This window comes from Cololabis saira, chromosome 23 (assembly GCF_033807715.1).
Source record: "Cololabis saira isolate AMF1-May2022 chromosome 23, fColSai1.1, whole genome shotgun sequence".
Lineage (NCBI taxonomy): Eukaryota > Metazoa > Chordata > Actinopteri > Beloniformes > Belonidae > Cololabis > Cololabis saira.
Window position 1 is genome coordinate 25,449,689 of NC_084609.1, and position 23,707 is coordinate 25,473,395.

A 23,707-nucleotide genomic window follows, 5' to 3' on the forward strand; every position below is an offset into this window, starting at 1 on the left:
GTCTACATTGTATTAATTGCACAGTGTATTTTAATTTAATTGTTATGCAGGAAAGGGATATTTGTTTTATTTTATTCAAGAAGCATTTTTATTCTATATATGCAGGCAGTTTATTTTTATTTCATTTGTTTTATACATTTTGATATTGTGCAGACCTCTGTTAATAAAGGAACCTGTGTGACATTTGGCACGAGGCTTTGACTTAAAACTGACTGTTTTTTTAAGGGTTTGCCTCAGAAAAAGATGAAGCTAGCAGAGATGCTATGCTATAATGCTTTGGAGGAAACCCCAATTATGGCACAGAAAAAATATCGAGATATATATCGAGTATCGCCATTTAGCTAGAAAATATCGAGATATGACTTTTGGTCCATATCGCCCAGCCCTACTAACTTGTCTCCTGGCTCCAGATCCACCGGCGGGGTCGCGCCCTGAGGAAGCTGGCCAAGCAGCTGACGGAGGGCACGGTGGTGCTGACGCCGCGCTCTCTCCAGAACTACATCATGCCGTTCGCCACGACGGCCCTGATGGATGAAAAGATGCTGAAGGTGACTGGGTGGGGGGTCTGTTCTCAGAGGGTTTTCATGTCCCAGCTCGTGCACTCACACCGTTCTCCCCTTCTTCCACCCTGCAGCACGAGAACATGGTCTCTGCGTCGGTGGAGGTGGTGGGCGCCGTGTGCCGCCGGCTCACCTGGTCCAAGTACCTGTACTACCTGAAGCACTTCATCCACGTCCTCCAGACCTCGCAGGCTGACCAGAAACTGGGCGTCAGGTGAGATCTTTACACCTGTACGGCGGTTTATGTGAATTGACAGACTTCAGTTACTGTCACGTTCACGGTGCTGGTGGAAAAAGTCATTGCACTTTTCCACCAGCACCTACTTGGCTCTACTCATCTCAACTCGGCCTGGTTTCTTTTCCATAACAATTCAGCTCCTGGAGCAGAAGTGGGAGGTTAGAGTGAAGCTGCTGTGACGTATTTGATTGTGTGATCTAAACGAAGAACAACACTAAAGATGTAGAACCTGGAGGAGATGATGTGCTGCTGGGTCTGTGGCTTGTGTTCAACAGCAAGTTAAATAATGAGAGTGAGAGAAGCTTCAAGCAGTGACGCTTTTTAATTTTTTTAGTTTTAGTTTGTCTTGGCTCTGCTGAAAAGTCAGCTGGTAGCTGAGCAGCTATGAAGAGACAGAGCTCCTGGTAGATCTGGTCGTTCCTTATCTCCGTCTAGATCCCGTTTTAATTCTCTCCTCAGCACCAGGTTTATGAACATCTGCACCTCAGAGTTGGATCACTAAACAGACTTTTGCGCTGCTACAGAAAGTAAGAAAAGAAAGTTACAAAAAAGTATCTACTCTGCACGTTTAGACCCCTAGTGGGAAAGAACCAAACCGAGGTGAGGCCGAGCTGAATAGGTACTAGTGGAAAAGTGCCATAAGTGAACCCCAAATTATTCAATCAAAAGCTAAGTGGAATCAGATGAGGTAACAACTAAAGGCTTGACAACGCCACTGGAAGTGGCAGGTGCCTCCGTCGGCGAGTCTGTCCACAGAAGGTCTTGAGACCAGGAAAATCCACCTTCTGGAGTCGTCACATCAAAATTTACAGAGAGAAGCGATGAGTTGTCAGGGGTTCCCACTCTTTTCTCACCACCGTCGGTGTGAATTGGAAATATCTTCTTTGTTTCTTTTAACCGTTGAGTTGCTTGTCTTGTTTTTCTGCTTTCTTCTGATTCATCACACGTTTTAAGAGACCATTGTTCTGATAGTTTCTACTTGGTTTATTGCAGCCTCCTTGTTACGGTGCTGGAGGCTTTTCATTTTGACCATCAGACCCTGAGCAGAGAGATGGAGGCCGCCAAAGCTCGAGAAGGTGACTCACTTCCCTCCCTGATGTTTGTTTTAGTTTTGTTTTTATAGCTCTTTTATTGTTTCATAAATGTTGAGCTTTTTGAGTTTTACAAAAATGTGATTTTTCTAGCTGGAAATGTCACGGCTGATGCGGACGACAAAGACGAAGACGCGGCCGTCGACACGGATGCCAGCGACGACGAAGAGCCGATGGAGACTGAGGAGAAGGCTGCTTCCAGCGAAGTCCCCATGGAAACGGAGGCCGCCGTCTCAGGGAAGGCGACCCCCGCTAAAGCCGCACCCGAGGCGGCTCCTCCTCCGTCAGCGGCCGTGTCCAGCGGCCTGCCGCACAGCAGGGAGGAGCTGGAGTCTCTGATCGCCGCCATCCACCAGACCGTCAGCAACAGCGTGCTGCCCCGCCTGCACAGGTGCCTCAATGCCAAGGTGGGAAGCAGCCGGGCTTAATAAGCTCCGCGACGCCTCGCCAGTAGGGCCGGGGATCGATTCAAATGTCAAGAATCGATTCGATTCCTATTCTTAAGATTCAGAATCGATTATCAAGATTCGATTTGATTCTATTCCGATATTGATTTGGGTTAGTGTTATTAAAACTGTTTTTTGAGCTGTTGCATGAATTATATGACTGTAGTTCTGCAACATATTAATCCTAGTATTATATTGAGATTCAACAGCAAGTATTGCAGCTAATGATGCTGTAAGGACCAATCAGCTCCCAGAATGCTGATAGAACTGCTTTCAGAAACATCCTGGGTCAGAATTACCAAACAGATCCAGGGAGGAAACAGAGACTGATGAAATCAGTTTTAATTTTTCCCACATTCCGTTTTTATTTGTTCCATTTTTGGTCTATTTTGGTTTTTAATTTTTGAGCATTAGGTTTTTAGTATTTTTTTGCAAATGTAACCCCAAGACAGTATATAAAGTAATGAAATATAGACAATTTATTCAATTATAACTGAACACTTTAAGGTTTTCATACCTTTAAACATATTTAAAGGCAAAAACATGGCACCAGTTATTCTCGTGTCCAACAAAACATTCCTTTTTTGGGGATAAACAAAAAAATAACCAAAAGTTGTAATGTAATGATGAAAAAAAATAATACATAAATAAATAAAAAAAAAAAAAAAAAAAAAAAAAAATCCCCCCCCCCCCCCAAAAAAAAAATCGATCTTTGAATCTATGATCTATGAATCGATTTTTAGGAATTAATATGATAATGGATTTAGAATTGGGAAATCGATTTTTTTTCAACACAGGCCTAGTCCCCAGCGCTCTCAGCCGCTGTAACAGCTCTTCTCTCTCAGGTGAAGCGTGATGAGGAGCACAAGGTGGTGAAGTCCAAGGAGGTGAAGGATGACGAGGTGGCGCGGACCCCGATAGCGTTTGCTATGGTCAAGCTAATGCAGACTCTGCCTCCTAATGTGATGGAGGCCAATCTACCCGGGTACGCAGCTGCGTGTCCATCTGTGACTGGTTTTCTTTCCCCTTTTTCAACAAATCCAGGGCGTGTGACTGATGTTTCTAACACATTTCTCCTCGTTCAGGATCCTGATGAAGGTCTGCATACATCTGAGGAACCGTTTCCAGGAGGTCCGCGACGTGGCGAGGGGGACTCTGGTGAAAATCCTGGAGACTCTGGGCTGCAGATATCTGCAGTATCTGCTCAAGGAGATGCGGAGCGTTCTGGTCAAAGGCTACCAGGTGGGATGCACACCGAGCCGGGCGGGGGTCAGAGAGAGGAAGCTGATCTCTCAGTAAACAAATACAAATCTGTCTGTGCCGTCCGTCCATCCAGGTTCACGTTCTGACCTTCACGGTGTACCAGCTGCTGTCGACTCTCAGTCCAACCCTCAAGAGCGGCGACTTGGACTCCTGCATGAACATGCTCATTGATGTAAGACGACCCCGGTCAGCGTCCGTTAGAATGAGGCGTCTTTATGTTAACCTTGTCCTCTGAAACGTGTCAGATCTTCAACAACGAGCTGTTTGGGAAGCTGGCCGAGGAGAAGGAGGTGAAGGGCATCGTCTCCAAGCTGATGGAGGCGCGGCACAGCAAGAGCATGGACTCGTACGAGCTGCTGGCGCGGTTCTGCAGCCGGGAGAGCATCACCCAGCTCATGCTGCCGCTGAAGGAGGTGAGGAGGGAGAGATGAACAGATCTGTCCTAAATGACCCGTCATAAACCAATAAAAACCATAATTAAAGCTGCAAGCAGCGATGAACGGGCCCTCGCACTCACGGCCACCGTCCCCCATAAGCATATCAGAAATGACACCACCCACGACTCTTTATGTCAAACCATCCAAAAGTTATAAGAGAAAATAGGGACAACCAATCAGAAGAAGGGGCGGGGCTAATTTTCACCAATTATGGTCAAGGACTCAATACAGAGATAAAAGTATTCTAGGGGGCGCTGTTGAGCCGTTAGGCCACGCCCATTAATGTAAACCATGAAATATCAAATTTATCGCCAGGCCTGCCTTGCATGCAAAATTTGGTGACTTTTGGGGAACTATCAAATATGGACCAATCAGATGAAGGCGGGCGCGCTTTTTGGCGTCTAGCGTCGCCACGGTAACACTTTTGAAAGAGAAAAGTAATGCGTGTAGTCGCAGGATGGAGACGCACATTTTGATGTATAAGACATCTGGGTTAACGATACGGTTCGGGCTGAATTAACTCTCGAAGGAATGGCATATATTGCTCCAAAATTACGCAAGTAATTCAGAATGTTCAAAATGGCCGACTTCCTGTTCGGTTTCGGCCATGGCGCCAAGAGACTTTTTTTTCTTTTAGTTGCGACATGATACAGGTGTGTACCAATTTTCGTTCATGTACGTCAAACCGTATTATGGGGCTTGAGGCGCAAAGTTTTTTCTGTCTGAACCAACCAGATGAAGGGTGGGCGCGCTTTTTGGCGTCTAGCGTCGCCACGGTAACGCTTTTGAAAGAGAAAAGTAATGCGTGGTGTCGGAGGATGGAGACGCACATTTTGATGTATAACACACTTGGGGGCACATTACGGTTCGGGCCGTATTAACTGCCGAAGGAATGGCATAAATTGCGCCAAAATTACACAATTCAAAATGGCCGACTTCCTGTTCGGTTTCGGCCATGGCGCCAAGAGACTTTTCTTTAATTTGCGACATGATACATTTGTGTACCGATTTCCGTGCATGTACGTCAAACCGTATTGTGGGGCTTGAGGCACAAAGTTTTCCGGGGGGCGCTGTTGAGCCATTTTGCCACGCCCATTAATGCAAACCATGAAATATCAAATTTATCGCCAGGCCTGGCTTGCGTGCAAAATTTGGTGACTTTTTGGGCACGTTTAGGGGGGCAAAAAGGTCCTCCTTTCGTCAGAAGAAAGAAAGATTCCTACAGATACAATAGGGCCTTCGCACTGTAAGTGCTCGTGCCCTAACTAATGGCAGCGGAGGGAGAATATGAAGATTTAAGAGGCCTCAGAAGTAAAGATCAAGCCATAAACGGATTGTTTTCGTCTTGGTTTCAGGTCCTGGAGACCACGTCCAGTTTGAAAGTGTGTAACCGCGTGACTGCTGTGCTGCGGCGACTGATCCTGGGTCTGCTGGAGAACGGCGGCCTGACGTCCCAGGACATCCTGCTGCTGAGCCACGGCCTGGTCAGCCAGAGTCTGCCGCTGCTCACCAAGAGAGACCAGTACGCCGCCGGAAACCGCCGCTGCCTACGGACCTGCTCCACGTCCACCCACCCCTCACACCGTGTTTGTTTGCTTTGTTAGAGGGAAGAAGTCAGCCGCCGTCCCCCAGGACCCCAGGCTGCCCCCCCCCAGCTGTCTGCTCCTGCCTCCGACGCCCAAGAGAGGAGGCCAGAAAGCTCCCGTGAGCAGCCGGACCAACATGCACGTCCTGGTGGACGCCGGCCTCAAGGTGCTTCAGCAGCATTTCTTCGTGTGACGTCGTAACTCGAGGTGAAAACTATTCAGTTCCCTTAAACAAAGTCGCTCTGGCCTTTTCTCAGCTGCTGCATCTGAGTCTGAAGAGATCCAAGGTGACGTCGGCAGAGGCGTCGGCTCTGGAGATGCTGGACCCGTTCTTCCTGCTGCTGCTGGAGTGCCTGGACTCCATGCACGTGAAGGTACCAACTCAATTTGCTTTCATCAATGAAAATTCTGACTAAATATCGTCGTCAACGAACCTTTATCACCTGAGGAAAACGAGACGAGATGCAACGAAAATAATGGTCATGTGATGATAACGATAATTAAATATATAATGCAATATCCTAGACCAGGGGTCGGCAACCGAAAATGTTGAAAGAGCCATATTGGACCAAAAACGCAAAAAACAAATATGTCTTGTATAAGCCTTAGAATGAAGACAATGGCGAAAGTTGAAATGTCGAGAAAAAAGTCGAAATGTTGGGAAAAAAGTCGAAATGTCGAGAAAAAAGTTAAAATGTCAAAATTTCAAGAAAAAAGTTGAAATGTTGAGATTAAAAAGGAAAGGAAGAGAAAAAAAAGAAAAGAAAGAAGAAAAAAAGGTCAAACATTTTTGAAAAAGCTCCAGGGAGCCACTAGGATGGCGCTAATGCTCTAGATGTTGCTGACCCCCGTCCTAGACGAATAAAAACGAGACTAAAATGTAATTACAAAATAAAAACTGCTAAAATGTGTCTTCATTTTCGTTGACCAAAACGAGACACAAAGATCCTTAACATCCATGTTTTCAGTAGTTTCTCTGGGTTAGTTCTGCTGCTCAGCTTAGCCCTCAATCCCAGTCGCTGCAGCGGGGAATCAGATCCAGGAGATGCAGCTGCAGAGTTAGAGGCTGATGCCGTTAATGCAGAGCTCTAGGTTCACGTACATTAAAAACAAAGTTACATAGAGAAACACGGGGATCTGCTCTGGGGCTGGAGAAGAAGAAGAACCAACTTTGGATACACTTTCCTACATAGACGTGGAAAATAAAACCCAATGTGTCGTCGAAAAAGAAAAAGATGGGTAGAAATGTGGAAAAATAAATATGTTGTAAACTCAAATTAGAGTCTTCTGTATCTGGAATGAATGTATTCTTGAGTCTATAAGGTAACAATAATATAATAATAAGATAACCTTGTTTGAATTGTAAAATGGGTTTGGCTAAATACAATCTTTAAAATGGTCCTGGACAATTCTGACTAAAATAAGACTAAAATGCTCCGACTTTTAGTCGACTGAAACTTGACACGACTAAAAGGAGAATGAACGTTACTAAAACTAATAAAAACTAAAATGACCCAAAGACTAAACTAAAGTTGAAACAGGCTGACAGCAACACTAGTACGAACACCCAGCCGGTTAGACTCTCTCTGATCTGGCAGCATATAAACATCTGCTCGGCCGCTGTTCTCCCAGGTGATCACGGAGGCGCTGGTGGCCTTCACGCTGCTGCTGAGGTTTCCTCTGCCGGCGGTGCAGCACAGCGCCGGCCAGCTCACCAAGCAGCTCTTCGTGCTGCTGAAGGACTACTCCAAGGCCGGCGCCGCCCGCGGGGAGAACTACCAGCTGGTGCAGAACTGCTTCAAGGTAAAGGACGACTCCGAACGCGCCGACGCTCCTCGAGCTCCGGGAACCTAAGTCGAGCTTCTCTCCGTCTCCCAGGCCATGACCATCCTGGTGAAGAACGTCAAGAGCAACAAGATCTCTGAGACGCAGCTGCAGGTGCTGCTGGCGTACGCCGAGGAGGACATCTACGACCAGTCGCGGCAGGCCACGGCGTTCGGCCTGCTCAAGGTAACCGGGGGGGTTCTGGTTGCTACGGTGGTGCTACCAACATGACGAGGACCCTGAAACCGTGTGTTCCATCTTCTCCAGGCCATCCTGTCCAGGAAGCTCATCGTTCCAGAAATGGAGGAAGTGATGACGAAAGTGGCTAAGTTGTCCGTCACCGGCGGCAACGCTATGATCAGGATTCACTGCCGACAGGTTTGGACACGCTGGCGGCTTTTTCTGTTTCTCTTCTGTGAATCCAATTCAATTTTTCAATTCAATTTCATTTATATAGCACAGGGATATTCAACTGGCGGCCCGCGGGCCACTTGCGGCCCGCCAGGAGTTTTTATGTGGCCCCTGGTCATATTTCATACCAAAGTTATAAATGATTTTAATATATATTAAATCGTTTTATATATCGTTGCATTTAATGTCACTTCTGCCCGGCGGCCGGAAGTGACGCCGCCCGCCGACCGGACCTCATCACTGGAAAAAAAACACCAATTTTCACCTGTTTCAAGTAGATTTTTACTTAAAATAAGTAGAAAAATCTGCCAGTGGAACAAGATTTTTTTGCTTGTAATGAGAAGATAAATCTTGTCCCACTGGCAGATTTTTCTACTTATTTCAAGTGAAAATTTACTTGAAACAGGTGAAAATTGTCAAATAACAAGTTATTTTTCTGGTAATGACTCTTGTTTTAAGTGTAATGAGATTTTTTGACTAAAAATGAGACATTTTAACTAGAAATAAGATATATATATATATATACAGTGAGAGTAAAAAGTATTTGACCCCTTGCTGATTTTGTTGGTTTGCCCACTAATAAGGACATGATCATTCTATACTTTTAATGGTAGATGTATTCTAACATGGAGAGACAGAATATCAAAAAGAAAATCCAGAAAATAACTTAAAATAATTTATTTTAATTTATTTGCATTTCATTGAGGGAAATAAGTATTTGATCCCCTAGTATGCATTAGGAGTTCTGGCTTTCACAGACCAGTTAGACACTCCCAATCAACCTGTTACCTGAATTGAAGACACCTGTTCTAACTTATCACTTGTATAAAAGGCACCTGTTCACAGAATCAGACAATCAGACAGATTCCAAACCCTCCAACATGGGTAAGACCAAAGAACTCTCTCAGGACCTCAGAGACAGGATTGTTGACCTGCACAAATCTGGTATTGGCTACAAAAACATTAGCAAGATGCTAGGCATTAAAGTAACAACTATTGGTGCAATTGTGAGAAAATCTAAGAAGTTTAACATGACCATCAATAGACCTCGGTCTGGTGCTCCACAGAAGATTTCACCTCGTGGGGTGGCAAGGATCATGAGAACTGTGATAAATCGTCCTGCAACCACACAGAGGGAGTTGGTGAATGACCTCAAGGCAGCTGGGACCACAGTCACCAGGAAAACAATTGGCAACACCTTGCGCCGCAATGGATTAAAATCCAGTGCGGTGCCCGAAAGGTACCCCTGCTGAAGAAGGCACATGTGGAGGTAAAGTATGCCAATGATCACCTCAAAGATGCACAAAGTGATTGGGAGAAGGTTCTGTGGTCAGACGAGACCAAAATTGAACTATTTGGCCTGAACTCTACCCGTCGTGTGTGGAGGAAGAAAAATGCTGCCTATGACCCCAGGAACACTGTGCCCACCGTCAAGCATGGAGGTGGAAACATTATGTTTTGGGGGTGTTTCTCTGCCAAGGGCACAGGGCTACTTCACCGCATCAGTGGAAAGATGGATGGAGCCATGTACCGTGCAGTCCTGGGGAACAACCTCCTCCCCTCTGCAAGGAAGCTGAAAATGGGCCGCGGTTGGGTCTTCCAACATGACAACGACCCGAAGCATACAGCAAAGGCAACAAAGGAGTGGCTCAAGAAGAAGCACATTAAGGTCATGGAGTGGCCCAGCCAGTCTCCGGATCTCAATCCAATTGAAAATCTATGGAGGGAGCTGAAGGTCCGAGTTGCCAAGCGACAGCCCACCAACCTTAATGATTTAGAAAGGATCTGCAAAGAAGAGTGGGCCAAAATTCCTCCTGATATGTGTGCTAACCTTGTGGTAAACTACAAAACACGTCTGACCGCTGTGCTTGCAAATAAAGGCTTTGCCACCAAGTATTAAGTGCTTTTGGCTAGAGGGATCAAATATTTATTTCCCTCCATGAAATGCAAATAAATTAAAATAAATTATTTTAAGTTATTTTCTGGATTTTCTTTTTGATATTCTGTCTCTCCCTGTTAGAATACATCTACCATTAAAAGTATAGAATGATCATGTCCTTATTAGTGGGCAAACCAACAAAATCAGCAAGGGGTCAAATACTTTTTACTCTCACTGTATATATATATATATATATATATATATATATATATATATATCTTCGTCTTTGAGTGCAAAATACATTTTGAAAACCCCCAAATTTTCCACCTGCGCGCTTTGTACGCGAACGCAGTGCGGCCCTCTCCATACAGTCTTTTTGCAGATGTGGCCCCATGCCTAATCTACTTGAATACCCCTGATATAGCATCTGTTAGCAGAAGTTGTCTCTAAGATCTTTCCAGAGATCCAGAACATGACCCCCGAGCAATTATTACATAAACAGTGGCAGGTAAAAACTCCCCTAGAGGGGGAAAACCTTAAGCCAAACAGTGGCAAGGAAAAGCTCCCCTCCAGTCTTCTTCTTGTCGAGTTTTCATGGTGGAAAGGTTGAGAGCTAGATGACATCCATCCATTCTTCCATACATTTTTGAGTGCAGGTGTTGTGCTCCGTGGAGCAGGTAGTAGTGGGCAGGTAGGGAGGTGGGTGTTATCCTGGGGGCCAGTGCCACAAATGCCCTTCTGATGTTTGGTGGGGCGATGCCAGCAAGGATGTGCAGGTTAGCAGTGTTGGTCGGCTTGAGGCATCCAGGGACGAGGCGGCAGGTGTTGTTGACCTCTCCCATACTGCTCAAGAATGCAGTGGAGTAGCACAAGGCAAGAGCCAATGTTCTGAGCAGTGAGGGTTTTGCACCCCATTTTGAGTATACAAGTTTCCTCAAGATGTTGTTTCTTGTGCTGGTTTTGGCTTCGGTGTTCTCAATATGCCGCCTTTAGGACCGGGTGCGGTCCAGTGTTACAGCCAGGTAGATCTGGGTCTGGGTAGTTCTCCAGGCGTGTCCCAGACCAGGTGATGTTGAGACCTCGGTTGGCTTGGTGGTTTCGGTTTTTGCTGGGTTGGCTCAGCTGACCAGAGACCGTCGTTGGTGTGTGCTGCAGATCTACCTGAAGTACCTGCTGGACTACCCGCTGGGGAAGAAGCTGAAGGGCCACCTGGAGTTCGTGGTGGCGCAGCTGCAGTACGAGCACGACACCGGCCGGGAGTCCGTCCTGGAGATGCTAGCGTACGTCTTCCAGAACTTCCCCCAGGTGAGCAAACCCCCAGGTGAACCGTCTACAGCCTCACCGGCGCTAAAACGCTCGCCGCTAACCGCGTCTTCCTCCCCGTTCAGGAGCTGCTGATGAAGTTCAGCAGCCTGTTCTTCGCCCCGCTGGCTCTGGCCGTGGTCAACGACGACTCGGCGCGCTGCAAGAAGATGGCCGCCCTGGCCATCAAGACCCTGCTGGCCCAGCTGGACGCGAACCACCAGAACACCTTGTACTCCCTGGTGGACACCTGGCTCAAGGCAGAGAAGGTACACGCCACACCACGCCGCCGGGGGGGGCGGATACCTTCAGGTAAGGGGAGTGGAGGGTGCTGAGCTGCTTCTGTCTGTTGCAGGCCAGCCTGCGGCGGCTCGGCGCTCTGGTCTGCGGCCTCTACGTGGAGGTGGAGGAGGAGAAGTTCACCCGTCGCATGGACGACCTGCTGCCTCTCCTGGAAAAGGGGATCCACCCCGACAACTTCGAGGACGTCAGTACACCCACCCAGTTTTGTTTGTTTGTTTATTTCCACATACCATATTTTTTTTACCATTAGGCGCATATAAACGCCCATTGTATTACTGTAAAGGCTGATTTATGGGTCCTCGTTACACCGACGCAGAGCCTACGGCGTAGGGCTGCGTCAACTTAACGCGGATCCATAAGGCGGACGTAGTAGGGACCGGCAGCGGCTCCGTGGCGGGACACCTGGAGCGGACGGGGAGACTCGGCCTCGCTACCGAGAAGGAGACGCTTCTCCCGGGGGAGCTGCGCCGCAGAGGCCCGAAGGCCGGAGGAACTACCCGACCAATCGGCGGGCTCCGTCGTTTACTGTTGAAGGATTGTAGATGCATGGGCTGACGTGTCTGCTGGGTTGGACTTTTGTTCGGGCTTTTGCAAAAGCCGGCATCATTTCCGAGGGGCCGCCCGGCACGGAAAATGACTCTGCTGCTCAGCACGGTCAGAGCTGCGAGCTAGCGGCAGTTCTCCCGGTCTCAGCGCGATAAGGCTCGGATGAATGCAGAAACGGAGGAAGTAGATTTCGATGGGTTTGATTAATGTAATAACTTAAAGTACAATCAAACTAAGTTTTGCTCCCGCTTTATTTTTAAATCTTTTTTTTTTCGCTCTAGTTGTGTGCAAGGCGCCTTTTCGGTCGGTGCGCCGTATGTGTGTTTTAAATCCAAAAATGACACAAAAAACTGAGGGTGCGCCTTTCCACACGGCACGCCAAATGGTCGCGAAAATACGGTACAAAAACATCAAAAATGTTTACATAAATTCAGGCCCCGTAGCAATGAAAACAAAGATCAACGTCACCAAAAACGATGATTTCTGAAAACTCAGGCCAAAGTGGAGATTTGCAAAAACTCCATCTTCACGTTTGCTTGTAAACAGAGGGAAACGGACATTTAGGCCCGGTCCCAATACTCCCCCTACCCCTCGTTTTCATCATTACCCCTAAATTTTGCGCGTTCCCGTGAGGGTAGTGGTGTCCCAATTGGACCCAGGTTCATTTAGCAGACCATATGGAAAGTATTTAGTGTCCAAGAGAAGTGATTTCAGAGCCTTCTTAAATTTATGAGGAGACAAGTCACCTAGATATAATGGCAGAATTGTACATCTTTGACCCTCTGAAGCCTGTATTAAATTGAGTTTGGACTGTACGAGCTATTGGTGGTCTGAGGTCGTTTGAACTGTGAGTGGGGTCATTATGGACCTGAGAATTATTCCTCAATAGGTTATGAAAAAATAGGGGAGGAGTTCTCCCCAATGAGCCCTGAACAAATAGATCAAATTGAAGATGATTGACTTGAAAAACAGTGAAGATATCTAGCCGAGCAAACAGAGGCCCAGATGAATGTCTTGATGTACACAACATATTATTCTTAGAGCTTGTTTCTGCAGACGGTCTGGTGAATACTAGCCCAAGCTATATTACAATAGTTCATATACGGATAGATCATTAAATAATATAACAGTGGCTACCTCAGAACTGATCAGATGACGGGTTTTACATAGAATACCAATACTCTTAGCCATATTTGTGGAAATGATTTCCAGGACAATGATCCATCAATCATATTACCAACAAAGTTAAGTTAAGGAAGCGTTGAAGAGGAACGAAGCATTTCCTGAACTAACGTGTCTTGTTTGTCAGATCGAGGAGGAGCAGGACGAGAAGGGAGCCGACCGGCTCTTGTTCAGCTACCTGACGCTCATCTCCAAGCTGAACAAACACTGCAGCCTGATGGAGCTCAGCAAGCCCGCCGAGACCCTGCAACACATCTGGGGTGAGTTTCCGTCGCCTGTCTGATCTCCACGCACACGCATGCTCCTCAAACACTCGACCCAGACGCCTGCTCTCGCTCTGACCCCCGTCAGGTCACGTGGAAGCCCACCTGCGGCACCCCCACTGCTGGGTGTGGCTCACCGCCTCGCAGCTCTTCGGCCAGCTGTTCGCGGCTCAGCCGGCGGAGCGTCTGGTCGCCGCGTGGAGGCAGGAGCCGGGAGACACCACGCCCCTGCCGGCCGCCGCCTTCATCACCGACAACCTGGACAAAAAGGTAAAGCCATGATCGTCTGCTTTTTCATAATTTTCTTCCTCGCAGCTACAGTAGGCAAGGCATTTTTATCTGTATAGCACAATGCAAAACAAGGTAATTTAACGTGCTTTACATCAACATTAAAAGCAGCAAGGCACAATTAAACAGTAAATTACAAATAAAAGGATAAGAAAAGAGGTAAAATAGTTAGTTTTAATTTGTTTTTAGTGTGGGTTTGCTAGTTTTTATTAGTTTTTATATTTTCAAAAATGCTTGGTTTTAGTTTAGTTTTTATTAGTTTTAGTTTTATTTTTGACGTCACGGACTGTGAGGCGTTAAGGTGCTGTAGCTGCCAGTGCGAGACAAACGGCCAGAGCGGAATAAATTGATCATACCAAGAGGCTTATATTGACAGGGACGAAAACGGAGGAAATTATATCTATAATTTCAGTTTGTTTTAGTTAGTTTTCTAAACACGCAATATAGTTTCAGTTAGTTATCGTTTCTGTCTTTTAATTTTCGTTTTTATGTAGTTCAGTTAACGAAATTGTTTTTTCAATTTTAGTTTTCGTTATTTTGTTCGTTTTCGTGAACGATAATAACTCTGCAGCAGGTAAGTATTTAATTTAAGAGTACGCTTCAGTAAACAGTAATGTTTTTAGGCCTGATTTAAAGGATCTACAGTTGGAGCAGACCTCAGGTCTACAGGAAGTTTGTTCCACCGGTGAGGAGCAGAATAACTGAACGCTGCCTCACCTTGCTTGGTTCTTGTCCTTGGGAAACACAACAAACCAGATCCAGATGAACCTCAGGGGTCTGGGAGCTTCATAGGAACTAACAGATCAACCATGTATTTTGGTCCAAGACCATTCAGGTCTTTGTAGACCAGCAGGAAGATTTTAAACTCTATCATTTGACCCACTTGAAGCCAGTTTAGCGATTTCATGACCGATATGGTCCAGTTTCCTGGTGTTTGTAAGGACTCTGACGGCAGCGTTGTGGATCAGCTGCAGTTGCCTGATAGATTTCTTGTTCAGGCCTGTAAAGATGCCATTGCAATAATCCAACCTACTGAAAATGAATGCTGTCTAATTCCTCAAATTGATTTTTTTTTTCTCTTTCATCTAGATGAGAGAGTTGGCGTTGTCTTTTTGCCATCAGCTGCAGTCCAAGTTCCTAGACACGGCGTCGGGAGAGCAGGTGCGCACCGCGTTGCATCGTGGGACCGTTTGGATCATGCTTATGTTTTCAGATGACAGAAATCTCTGGTTTTCGCCCTGCAGGTGATCAAGAACCTGCTCTTTGTGGGAAAGGTGATTTACCTCGTGTCGCCAGAGTCCAACGCTGCGCCGCAAGACGAGGAGCATGATGAGGAGCACGATGAGGATGATAATGAAGAGGAAGGAAAAGGGGACGAGGACAAGGATGACAAAGATGACAAGCCTCCTTCCCTTCTGTGGCTGATGAAGAAACTGTCTCTGATGGCGAAGCGAGAGGCGGCGCGCACTCCCAAAGTTTCTCTGAAGGCATGCAGATAACCCAACACTTCACCGTCCCCTTGTTGCTCAATTTAAATGTTTCCGTATTTTTATTTATTTATTCTTTATTTCATTCACTGATTTAAAATAACAATTTAATATAAACACAAATGTTCCTAAATTCTGAATGAAGGGGAGCAGAAAGGAGAATAATCTTATTTAATCTGCTCCTCGTGTATGTATGAAAGCAGCAGCCTCACTTCTTCCCCTTGTCTTCGCCCCACAGCGAACGTGCGTGTTTAAGTTTCTGGGAGCGACGGCCGTGGACCTGGGGAAGGAGCGGCTCGGCCCGTACCTGACCACCATCATCGGCCCCCTGTACAGAGAGCTGGACAGCACGTATGCAGATCAAGGTACGTGCTCTGGAGCTCAGATTTAGGGAACTAAAAATACCCTTGACTGGGTTTTTTAAATTTTTACTCTCTTATTGTACTTCCGTCTTCAGATCCCACCCTCAAGAACCTGGCGCAGGAGTTGATTGAGCTGCTGAAGAAGCAAGTGGGACTGGAGAGGTTCTCCCTCGCCTTCTCGGCCGTCCAGAAGGAGTTTTCACAGAGGCGGGTGGCGCGCAAGCGCCAGAGAGCCATGCAGGTAAGAGGCACAACACGCTAACACACACACAGTCAGAACAGCTCCAGACACCCGTCAATCTCACGTTTGTCTCGTCTTCTCTTCTCCCAGGCGGTGGCTAACCCAGAAATCGCTGCCAAGAAGAAACTGAAGAAGCACAAGAATAAAATTGAAGCCAAAAAGAGAAAAATCGAGTTCCTCCGGCCGGGATATAAAGCCAAGAAGCACCGGAGCCACGCGCTGAAGGACCTGGCCATGGTGCAGTGAGCTGCACGAAGCGGCAACACGTCTTTGTCGAGGACACTAGCTGGACACTTCCCCACGTCTCTAGTTCTCCAGTTTTTAAACAAAACCAGTTTCCTGTTACAGAAACATCATTCCAGGGTGTGATGCCTCGTAGCAGCTGGTGCACAGCGGGACACCGCTGCATCCCTAGTGACTGCACATCCGAGCTGAAGTCTGCTTTTATCCTCCTGCTGCAGGGTTGTGCTCAAATGTGTATAATGTGCAGTTAAATGTACAAGTTTATAAAAAGTTATACTACACTCATCAATGCAATCAGGCATTTTGATAGTCAATAGCTGATATTTCTACTTTGTTTTTAAATTAAAACAGTCTGAACATCAGTACAATTGATTGCATTCTTTACTGAGGATGAATGTCACTGTACAAGCAGATATAAATATGCAACCATAAAACTTTTGAGCGCACACTTAGTGTTCGGCAACTCTTTTACCAATATGCCAAAGCTGCACTGAAGGATTTCCATTTGAAAACCAAAAAAATAAGAAAAGACAAGAAGAAACGTTAGAAATCTTTGACATTTCATGACTTGAGTATAGATCCAAACATCCGAGGCTGCAGTAACACTTGGTCGGAGGACAGGAGATGCAGAAACAGAATAAAAGTCTTATTGTTTTTTTACTTTGCAATGTAAATAACTACAATATTGTTCAGAAAGAGAAAAGTCAGGTTTTCTTTTTTTTTTTGTAACAACAGCACGGCCTTGTCTACATGCGCTCTGAAATCTCTGCCTCCAGTGCACGTTCAATACAATTCATTCTACTTTCTTTGTTTTTAAAAGAGTCTTAATCCTTTCCAGGCGAGTAAGATGTCGATACTGACCGGTGCAAGTGCTTGGAAATGACCCCACTGCTGTAAGGCAGCACAATCCGAGTCCTGATAATGTCTTTCAGTGGTGGAACTACTGCAAATGGATTAATACAATAACAAGTACATTCACAGTTGTTGCAAACTGACTCTTCATTTCCAAAACAGAGTTTAGATAACAAAATTTCACTGTTGCGCATCCGAGACGGCAGTGTTTCAAATTCTCCAAAACCATCACGCGTGGTCTTCGGCGACGTCTTTCGCAGTCCAGATGTTACTGCAGCCTTTTGCTTCCCAGTCCCGGGGTTGAAAGGCGTTCGGCGTTGGGAGGACTTGGCCACAAGGCTTCTGGTCAGTATGAGATGGGGACAGAGGAGTAGGAGTGCAATCACTGGTCCAGAGGAAAGTGGGACACGGGGAGGGGGGCGAAGATGAGGAGTATATACAGGATGAGCAGCAGCCTTTACTGCCGACTCTTCAGGGAATCCACTAACCTGCAAACGCAAGAAAAAAAAAACAGTAAAAATCATTTAGTCTGAGGAAACAGGATTATTATATGGGATCATGCTGAACGTGTCTCACCACTCCATAGCCTCGTCCAGGCCGGTTCCTTTAGTGGCCGAGGTCTTGAAGATCTGCCATTTTCTGTCCTTGAGAGCAGGAAGGCCGAGGCTGTTGGCGACTTCAGTCGGCGTCATGGCTTGGTCCATGTCCTGTTTGTTGGCAAACACCACGAGGATGGCCTTCTTCAGCTCCTCCTCCTGCACGGACACGTCACAAAACCACATTATGAAACATTTCTACGCTTAAATTCAAGATGGGCATGTAGAAGTAAAAGTAAAATCCCTGCACTAAAGAGCTAGGTCTTAAAAGATATTTAGATTGTGGCCAAACAAAACTTCTGATGAGCCTTTCACACAAACCTCCAACATGGCCACCAACTCTGACTTTGAGATGCCCATCCTGTCACGGTCGCTGCTGTCCACCACGTAGATGACTGCATCTGTGTTTGAGTAATAACACCGCCAGTAGGGCCTGTGAAGCAGACGGATCAATAGGAGAAAGGTTGCTGAGGTCCGTCGAGAGCGAGAGGCACTCATCAACCACAAGGACACCGGTATTAACTGAGGTTAAAGTAAAGTGATGGAAATGATTGATGGTGACGGAGCCCCGTGAGACACGGTCTGCCATCTACACACACCTGATACTCGTCTGTCCTCCCAAATCCCACACCTGGAATTTCAGGTTCTTGTATGTCACCGTCTCGACGTTGAAGCCGATTGCTGCAGAGAGGAACACGAACGAATCATAGTTAATTTAATTACGATATATTGTATAGCACCTTATTGTTTCTAAACCAATAATTGCTTCCTAAACGTCTTGAAATCAAAACCCCAGTCACACAACGTGCAGGAAGGTTGAGGTTTGTGTTGTCTGTGAGATAACCAGGCTCAAAGTATTTACAAGATGCTCTGCGATTGAACGGACAGCAGACATGAAGTTTTCTGAGCTTAAGATCATGTGATGAGGCTCGGCTTAAACAGATGTAACCTATTTGTCGTCGTACAACAATTTTTTATTGTTATATAATGCAAATGACAACAAAATTCCTTTCCTTGTTGACATTGGTTTAGAGAGGGTTTGTTTAGGCACTCCACTGTGACGAGGATAGTACAGACATTAAATATTCCAATCATGGTAGAACTGGTGAAGCTTGTTTTTCAGCTTCTGTCAAAGATCAGCTTAATGCTTAATGATTCATTTGATCTGTCTTCAATGGTGTGTGATGAAGGAATGTCAACAACACAAGCTACCAGTACTGACGGTTCATCCACACACCACTTATATTATTTATAGATCCAACTGTCTAACGAAGAAAAATGCCAATCCCCCTGTTTCTTTCAAAAATGGAAGTGAACTGTGGTCACTCCTTTAACCTGTAAAACCATATCAGAGCATGTTTGGCTTGAAATATAAGACTGTACAGAAGAACATTTCACTACAGGCTCAGTAGATGACATTTAAGCATCAGAAGCATCCTTAAAATTGACTCTAATCTGACATTGACTTGGTCATTTGATGGGTTTCTTAACAGAACACGAGGAATATTAGGAATAACCACCATCTAAACACAAGTTATTTGAAAACAGGAGGAAAAAAGTGGTGTAAACTGCATGGGTAAATGAATGGATTAGCTCAGCAGACCCAAAGCAAGAACTGTCTTTGCCACAGAAAGAGTTGAAGGTTAGTAACAAAATCTCTTGTAATGAAAAAGCAGCTGCCTGCTGTTTTGTGTTACGGCAAATTGCATGCATCTCCTCTTTGCTTTGCAGCTTTCTCCTGTCTCACAGTCACCTCACTCATTGCCTCACTTTCTCTCTGGCTGTAGCTCAAACTGCAATTCTGATGGCCTAAATTGTGATATTTAACTTTTTAAATATTCATCAGCCATTAGTAATAGCTTTGCCGACTCCCAGCCGTCTATAACTTGCCAACTTGACACCAACTCATAAGTGAGATCTTTTTCTGGCAAATGAGGCTTACAAATCACGTAGTGAGCTCTTAAACGCATGCTACTTTTAAATGTTGAAAAGTCCCAGTACATTTCTTCAATGCTGGATGAGATCCTCAACATGCATACAGACATTGCATCACCTATATTACTCTTGCCGTGCTCTGTAAATATTTATCAACTTGGCAAAACGGAAGACTTTAATTCATGGCATACATCTGCAATCTGACTCAAATTACTACAAATAAGCAATGTCCTCAACAAGTTAGATATTCTTTATAACCATACTGCAACAACAGCACCAGAAAAGTTAAACCTCAACATCAAGGATTTAACCTTATCGTAACTGATAAGCAATGCACTCAATGTTCTCCTGACGCAGCTGGATTAACTTCCTCAATATCAGAGGAAACAGTCACCTGATAGTGATTTATAAAGCTCTGCTGTTGTAACTTCCAAATGACCTCAGATCTTAGATTGTAACGTGGAAAATATTTTACATATCGTCTAGTTTTTGAGTATTGTGCAAAATTCAAATTGACCAAAGAGTAAATTACTTAAAATCTACAGACCCAAATTATCTTCGAGGATCAAACTGTTCATTTAATTAGTCTTAATTACTGTGTTGTTTCTGTCTGGCTTTTGTTGATCCTTGATCTTGGTGAGCCTGGCTTAATTTGACAATAATTATGTTTCTGATGTTTAATAGAACCTCATAAACATTTCCCACCGTAACAGTTGGAACGATGAAACTATAAGATGAAGAAGTGTGAGTAACCAGTACGTACTGGGGATGGTGGTGACGACTTCTCCAACCTGCAGCCTGTACAGAATAGTAGTTTTTCCTGCACCGTCCAAGCCCAGGATCAAAATCCTCATCTCCCTGGTGCCAAAAAGGCCAGAGAAGAGACTAGAGAAGAAACCACCTAGAGAGGACATACAGGGCGAGAAGTCAGAAGCAGAAATGTTTCTTTTGACTGGTCTACAATATAAATATATATATATATATATATATATATATATATATATATATATATATATATATTTATATTTATTAGGGGTGGGACGATACGGGTAACTCACGATTCAATACTGTTGCGCTATGTGGCCCGCGATAACGATAATATCACGATGCACGATATCTACGATATTCGATATATTTTAAGAAATTTCATCAATGATATATCACGATATATGTGACTGAAAAAGAAAAAATACCCATAAAAAGGAAAACGTCTGTAGTTATGCATTTATTCAATGCCAAAACTTCATACAACGTACAAAGAAAGTGCATTTGTATACATTTGCCTCACTGCCTCCTAGTCTTGTAAATGTAAACACTGTACAGCTGGACAAATTAAAGTGCATAACCAATAGTGCGGTGACAACCGCGTAAATCCATTATGTGTGTTGTAATAAAACATCGATATTTGCCATCAGTTTATCGATTATTTATTGCAACAGAGAGCACAACAATATATTGCAATATCGATTTTTTCCCCCACCACTAATATATATATATATATATATATATATATATATATATATATATATATATATATATATATAAAACAAATAAATACATATATTATTATAAATAAATATATATATATATATTTATTGTACATATATATATATATATATATATATATATATATATATATATATATATATATATATATATATATATATATATATATATTTATTTATTTATTTATGGACTTGGATCGTTGTGGGTTACCTGTGTTGACATTTAACCATCATTATCACTTTTTTATTAAGCAATTCAATTCTTCGATTGTCAGTTTTGTTCTTTTAAAACCAGCATAAATCAGGTTAGAGAGCTAACTGGTTAGCTGCAGTGGCTGTGACGACGAAGGGGGATGTTTTCCTCTCAGTAGAGTATTACTGTGGTCTGTCATTACCCCACAAACATCCACCGCTGTACAGATATATTTTAATCAAACAGCCGAGCTGGAGAGTTTGTAAAGAAACCACACAGGAGCCATGCACAGTAAACAGCTAACGTTAGCATCAAGGCTAGCTGGCCATAAACCCGCTTGTTGTTAACAGACAGTCATTAAATAAATAGGGTGTATTGGCATTTGATCATTCCCCGAAATATATGTAATTTTCCGGCTAGGATTGTATTCCATAAAGCTGCTTTTATCATAAACTCACCCATTTCAGCAGCTCTCGACACACGCTGACAGGTCTGGTCTGGTGACGTGTCGCTGGGTGACGTGATCAACTCTGGCTCGCGTTTAGCTTCGCCCAATTCGTCACACACACACATAACTTAATTTATTATTAAATAGCCCATTACTAGATAAAATGACTAGAACATTTTTAAATATAATATTAAATATATGTGTTCTTCAAGGTTTTTTTGAAATGGGGTGCATTGCCCTATGAAGAAAATGTTATGTTTTCATCGAAAGTGCGGCTCGTGAGAAGGAGCTTCATAGCAACGGTTGCTCTGGTGCATGGGTGCAGATCCCGGGGGGGACGGGGGGGATAAATAAAAATACCCTAAATTATTCACAATTGAACAAATGTATTTTCAGACTTAAAGGTTGAATATGTAGAATATTTATTAAAAATATATTTCTAAAAAAATAAAACATCCACGGTGCGTTTTTAGGTGTACAGAATGAAAGTATTGCTATGAAAATGAATGACTATAAATGAATGAATATGAATTTATTGTCAAATGGTATTATCCATGAGTTGTCTAGATACAGATAAGAAGATTTATACAGACAAGAAGAGTTAGCCTATTAAGATCAGGATCTCTTCTTCCAGGGCATCCTGGAAAATGACAGATGAAAACGAACATGGACAAAATGTAAATACATTTGACGTTGGGTCAACTTGTGCTGTGTTTATTGTGCTCTTAGCAATGGGCCTTTTTTTTTTAGAACTGTTTGCCACCATAACCGTGTTAAAACATGATCAGTTAGTTTAAACAACTTGTTTAGGGCTCCATATTTCATCCATATATCAATTGATCGTGCATAAAGTAGTCCCATAGGATAAAAGGAAGATGGTGAGAAGAATTTGAGATGAGTAGACACTACATGCCCAAAACCTTAAAATTATGATTTACGAATATAACAGTTAAGTAAGCAGTGACACACACTGTTTATTTATTTATTTATTTATTTATTTATTTATTTCAGATCCCCATTAGTTGCTGCCTCAGCAGCAACTATTGTTCCTGGGGTCCAACGGTACAAATATACATTTCTATAAAACTTTTACAGTACAATATAAAATGTTAGTTAAACAGAATAAAACAAAGTAGATAACAAGTACAAAGAACAACAACTAAAAAGAAAAACAAGACAAAAAAACAAAAACAAATAAAAACTAAAGATAATAGTAAGCACAAAACAATGAAAAAAAGAAAATGAATTTTCCTAAATGAAAAAAAACAAAATGAAAAAAACAAAAAAACAAATAACAAATAACCAAAAACAGATAGATTAAAGATAAATCCAAGTACAACTAAAGATAAATAAGTGCATACTAAATGAGGCAAATATGAAAACAAAAACACAAAAAAACGTATTTCAATAGAAGAAAATTTAAAAATAGTGAAAATAACCGGAAACGTCACAAAACTTCATCAAAATAAAATACTAAAAATTTAAATTAAATGCAGAACAAGAAAATATGTTTATTTATACAACACCTAACTCAATTAAATCAACTGTTGGCTGTTTAGGACAAATAAACAAGAAAGGTAAGCACAATAAATGATTCCCTGTGCAGTATTTTTTGGCGAGCCTTTACCAATTCATGGCATGGTATGAGTTGCAAAAAATATTAAATTAAAAGCTTTTTTTTTTCTCAACTTTATTGAAGCAAAATACATAAGTATACACAGAATTGAGAGCAACATCAGACATATGTGTATACAACATAAACTACACAATTATACAGTCACAAATACGCCAGGGGAATTAGTCATTGACAAAGAAAAGCTTTTTTATTTACAGAATCAGATATGGAGAATATGTATTGTTTGATATATGCGGACAGCTCCGGAAAATTCTGCTTTTTATTTAAAAATTTGGATCTGTGGATATAAAATTTAGTCAAAATAACGAGCAAATTGATCAAATAAAATTTACAGTTGAGATTCCTGTCAAATTCAATATATCCAAACAATATAGTTTTCCAGCACAAATTAAATTGGGGGTAGATGTGATCTACAATAAAGCAGGACAATTTACTCCAGAGTTTTTTATTTTAAATTAAAATCCCGTTGGTGTCCCCCCCAATCCTGACATCGGATCTGCACCCCTGCTCTGGTGTGGGGTGCGTTCAAGAACGCAAAACGAACTCGCGTTGCGAAACGTTCACTGTATTTTTCTGCAGCGCCGCGACAA

General features: G+C 43.5%; 2 protein-coding genes across 2 annotated transcripts in view; one reads left to right on the forward strand and one right to left on the reverse strand.

The window, feature by feature from the left end:
* Positions 1 to 16,222, forward strand: part of utp20 (UTP20 small subunit processome component) — a 35,855-nt gene extending 19,633 nt beyond the window's left edge. Inside the window, exons 38-61 of the mRNA XM_061714984.1 lie at positions 411 to 548; positions 635 to 774; positions 1,792 to 1,874; positions 1,983 to 2,296; positions 3,181 to 3,320; positions 3,421 to 3,577; positions 3,672 to 3,770; positions 3,844 to 4,011; positions 5,391 to 5,557; positions 5,640 to 5,787; positions 5,879 to 5,995; positions 7,254 to 7,424; positions 7,500 to 7,631; positions 7,713 to 7,823; positions 10,891 to 11,040; positions 11,124 to 11,306; positions 11,393 to 11,524; positions 13,196 to 13,328; positions 13,420 to 13,601; positions 14,709 to 14,780; positions 14,864 to 15,106; positions 15,345 to 15,471; positions 15,564 to 15,709; positions 15,800 to 16,222. Of these exons, the coding sequence (XP_061570968.1) occupies positions 411 to 548; positions 635 to 774; positions 1,792 to 1,874; positions 1,983 to 2,296; positions 3,181 to 3,320; positions 3,421 to 3,577; positions 3,672 to 3,770; positions 3,844 to 4,011; positions 5,391 to 5,557; positions 5,640 to 5,787; positions 5,879 to 5,995; positions 7,254 to 7,424; positions 7,500 to 7,631; positions 7,713 to 7,823; positions 10,891 to 11,040; positions 11,124 to 11,306; positions 11,393 to 11,524; positions 13,196 to 13,328; positions 13,420 to 13,601; positions 14,709 to 14,780; positions 14,864 to 15,106; positions 15,345 to 15,471; positions 15,564 to 15,709; positions 15,800 to 15,955 (3,609 nt within the window). The 3' untranslated portion in view covers positions 15,956 to 16,222. The remainder of the gene's footprint in view (positions 1 to 410; positions 549 to 634; positions 775 to 1,791; positions 1,875 to 1,982; positions 2,297 to 3,180; positions 3,321 to 3,420; positions 3,578 to 3,671; positions 3,771 to 3,843; positions 4,012 to 5,390; positions 5,558 to 5,639; positions 5,788 to 5,878; positions 5,996 to 7,253; positions 7,425 to 7,499; positions 7,632 to 7,712; positions 7,824 to 10,890; positions 11,041 to 11,123; positions 11,307 to 11,392; positions 11,525 to 13,195; positions 13,329 to 13,419; positions 13,602 to 14,708; positions 14,781 to 14,863; positions 15,107 to 15,344; positions 15,472 to 15,563; positions 15,710 to 15,799) is intronic.
* Positions 16,223 to 16,754: 532 nt separating this feature from the next.
* On the reverse strand, positions 16,755 to 21,549 carry arl1 (ADP-ribosylation factor-like 1). Its single transcript, XM_061714986.1, has 6 exons — positions 21,492 to 21,549; positions 20,099 to 20,236; positions 18,000 to 18,081; positions 17,722 to 17,833; positions 17,381 to 17,559; positions 16,755 to 17,292 (listed from the first exon to the last, which is right to left on the reverse strand). Exons 1-6 carry the CDS (start codon positions 21,493 to 21,495, stop codon positions 17,262 to 17,264), a joined length of 546 nt encoding a protein of 181 aa, XP_061570970.1. The 5' UTR covers positions 21,496 to 21,549; the 3' UTR covers positions 16,755 to 17,261.
* Positions 21,550 to 23,707: the final 2,158 nt, after the last annotated feature.

Excerpts from the sequence above, each read along its gene's own strand:
- arl1 (XM_061714986.1), bottom strand. Across the intron at positions 17,834-17,999 it reads GGAGGACAGACGAGTATCAG|GCCCTACTGGCGGTGTTATT; the intron begins GTGTGTGTAGAT and ends TCTGCTTCACAG. Across the intron at positions 17,560-17,721 it reads AGTTGGTGGCCATGTTGGAG|GAGGAGGAGCTGAAGAAGGC; the intron begins GTTTGTGTGAAA and ends GTGTCCGTGCAG.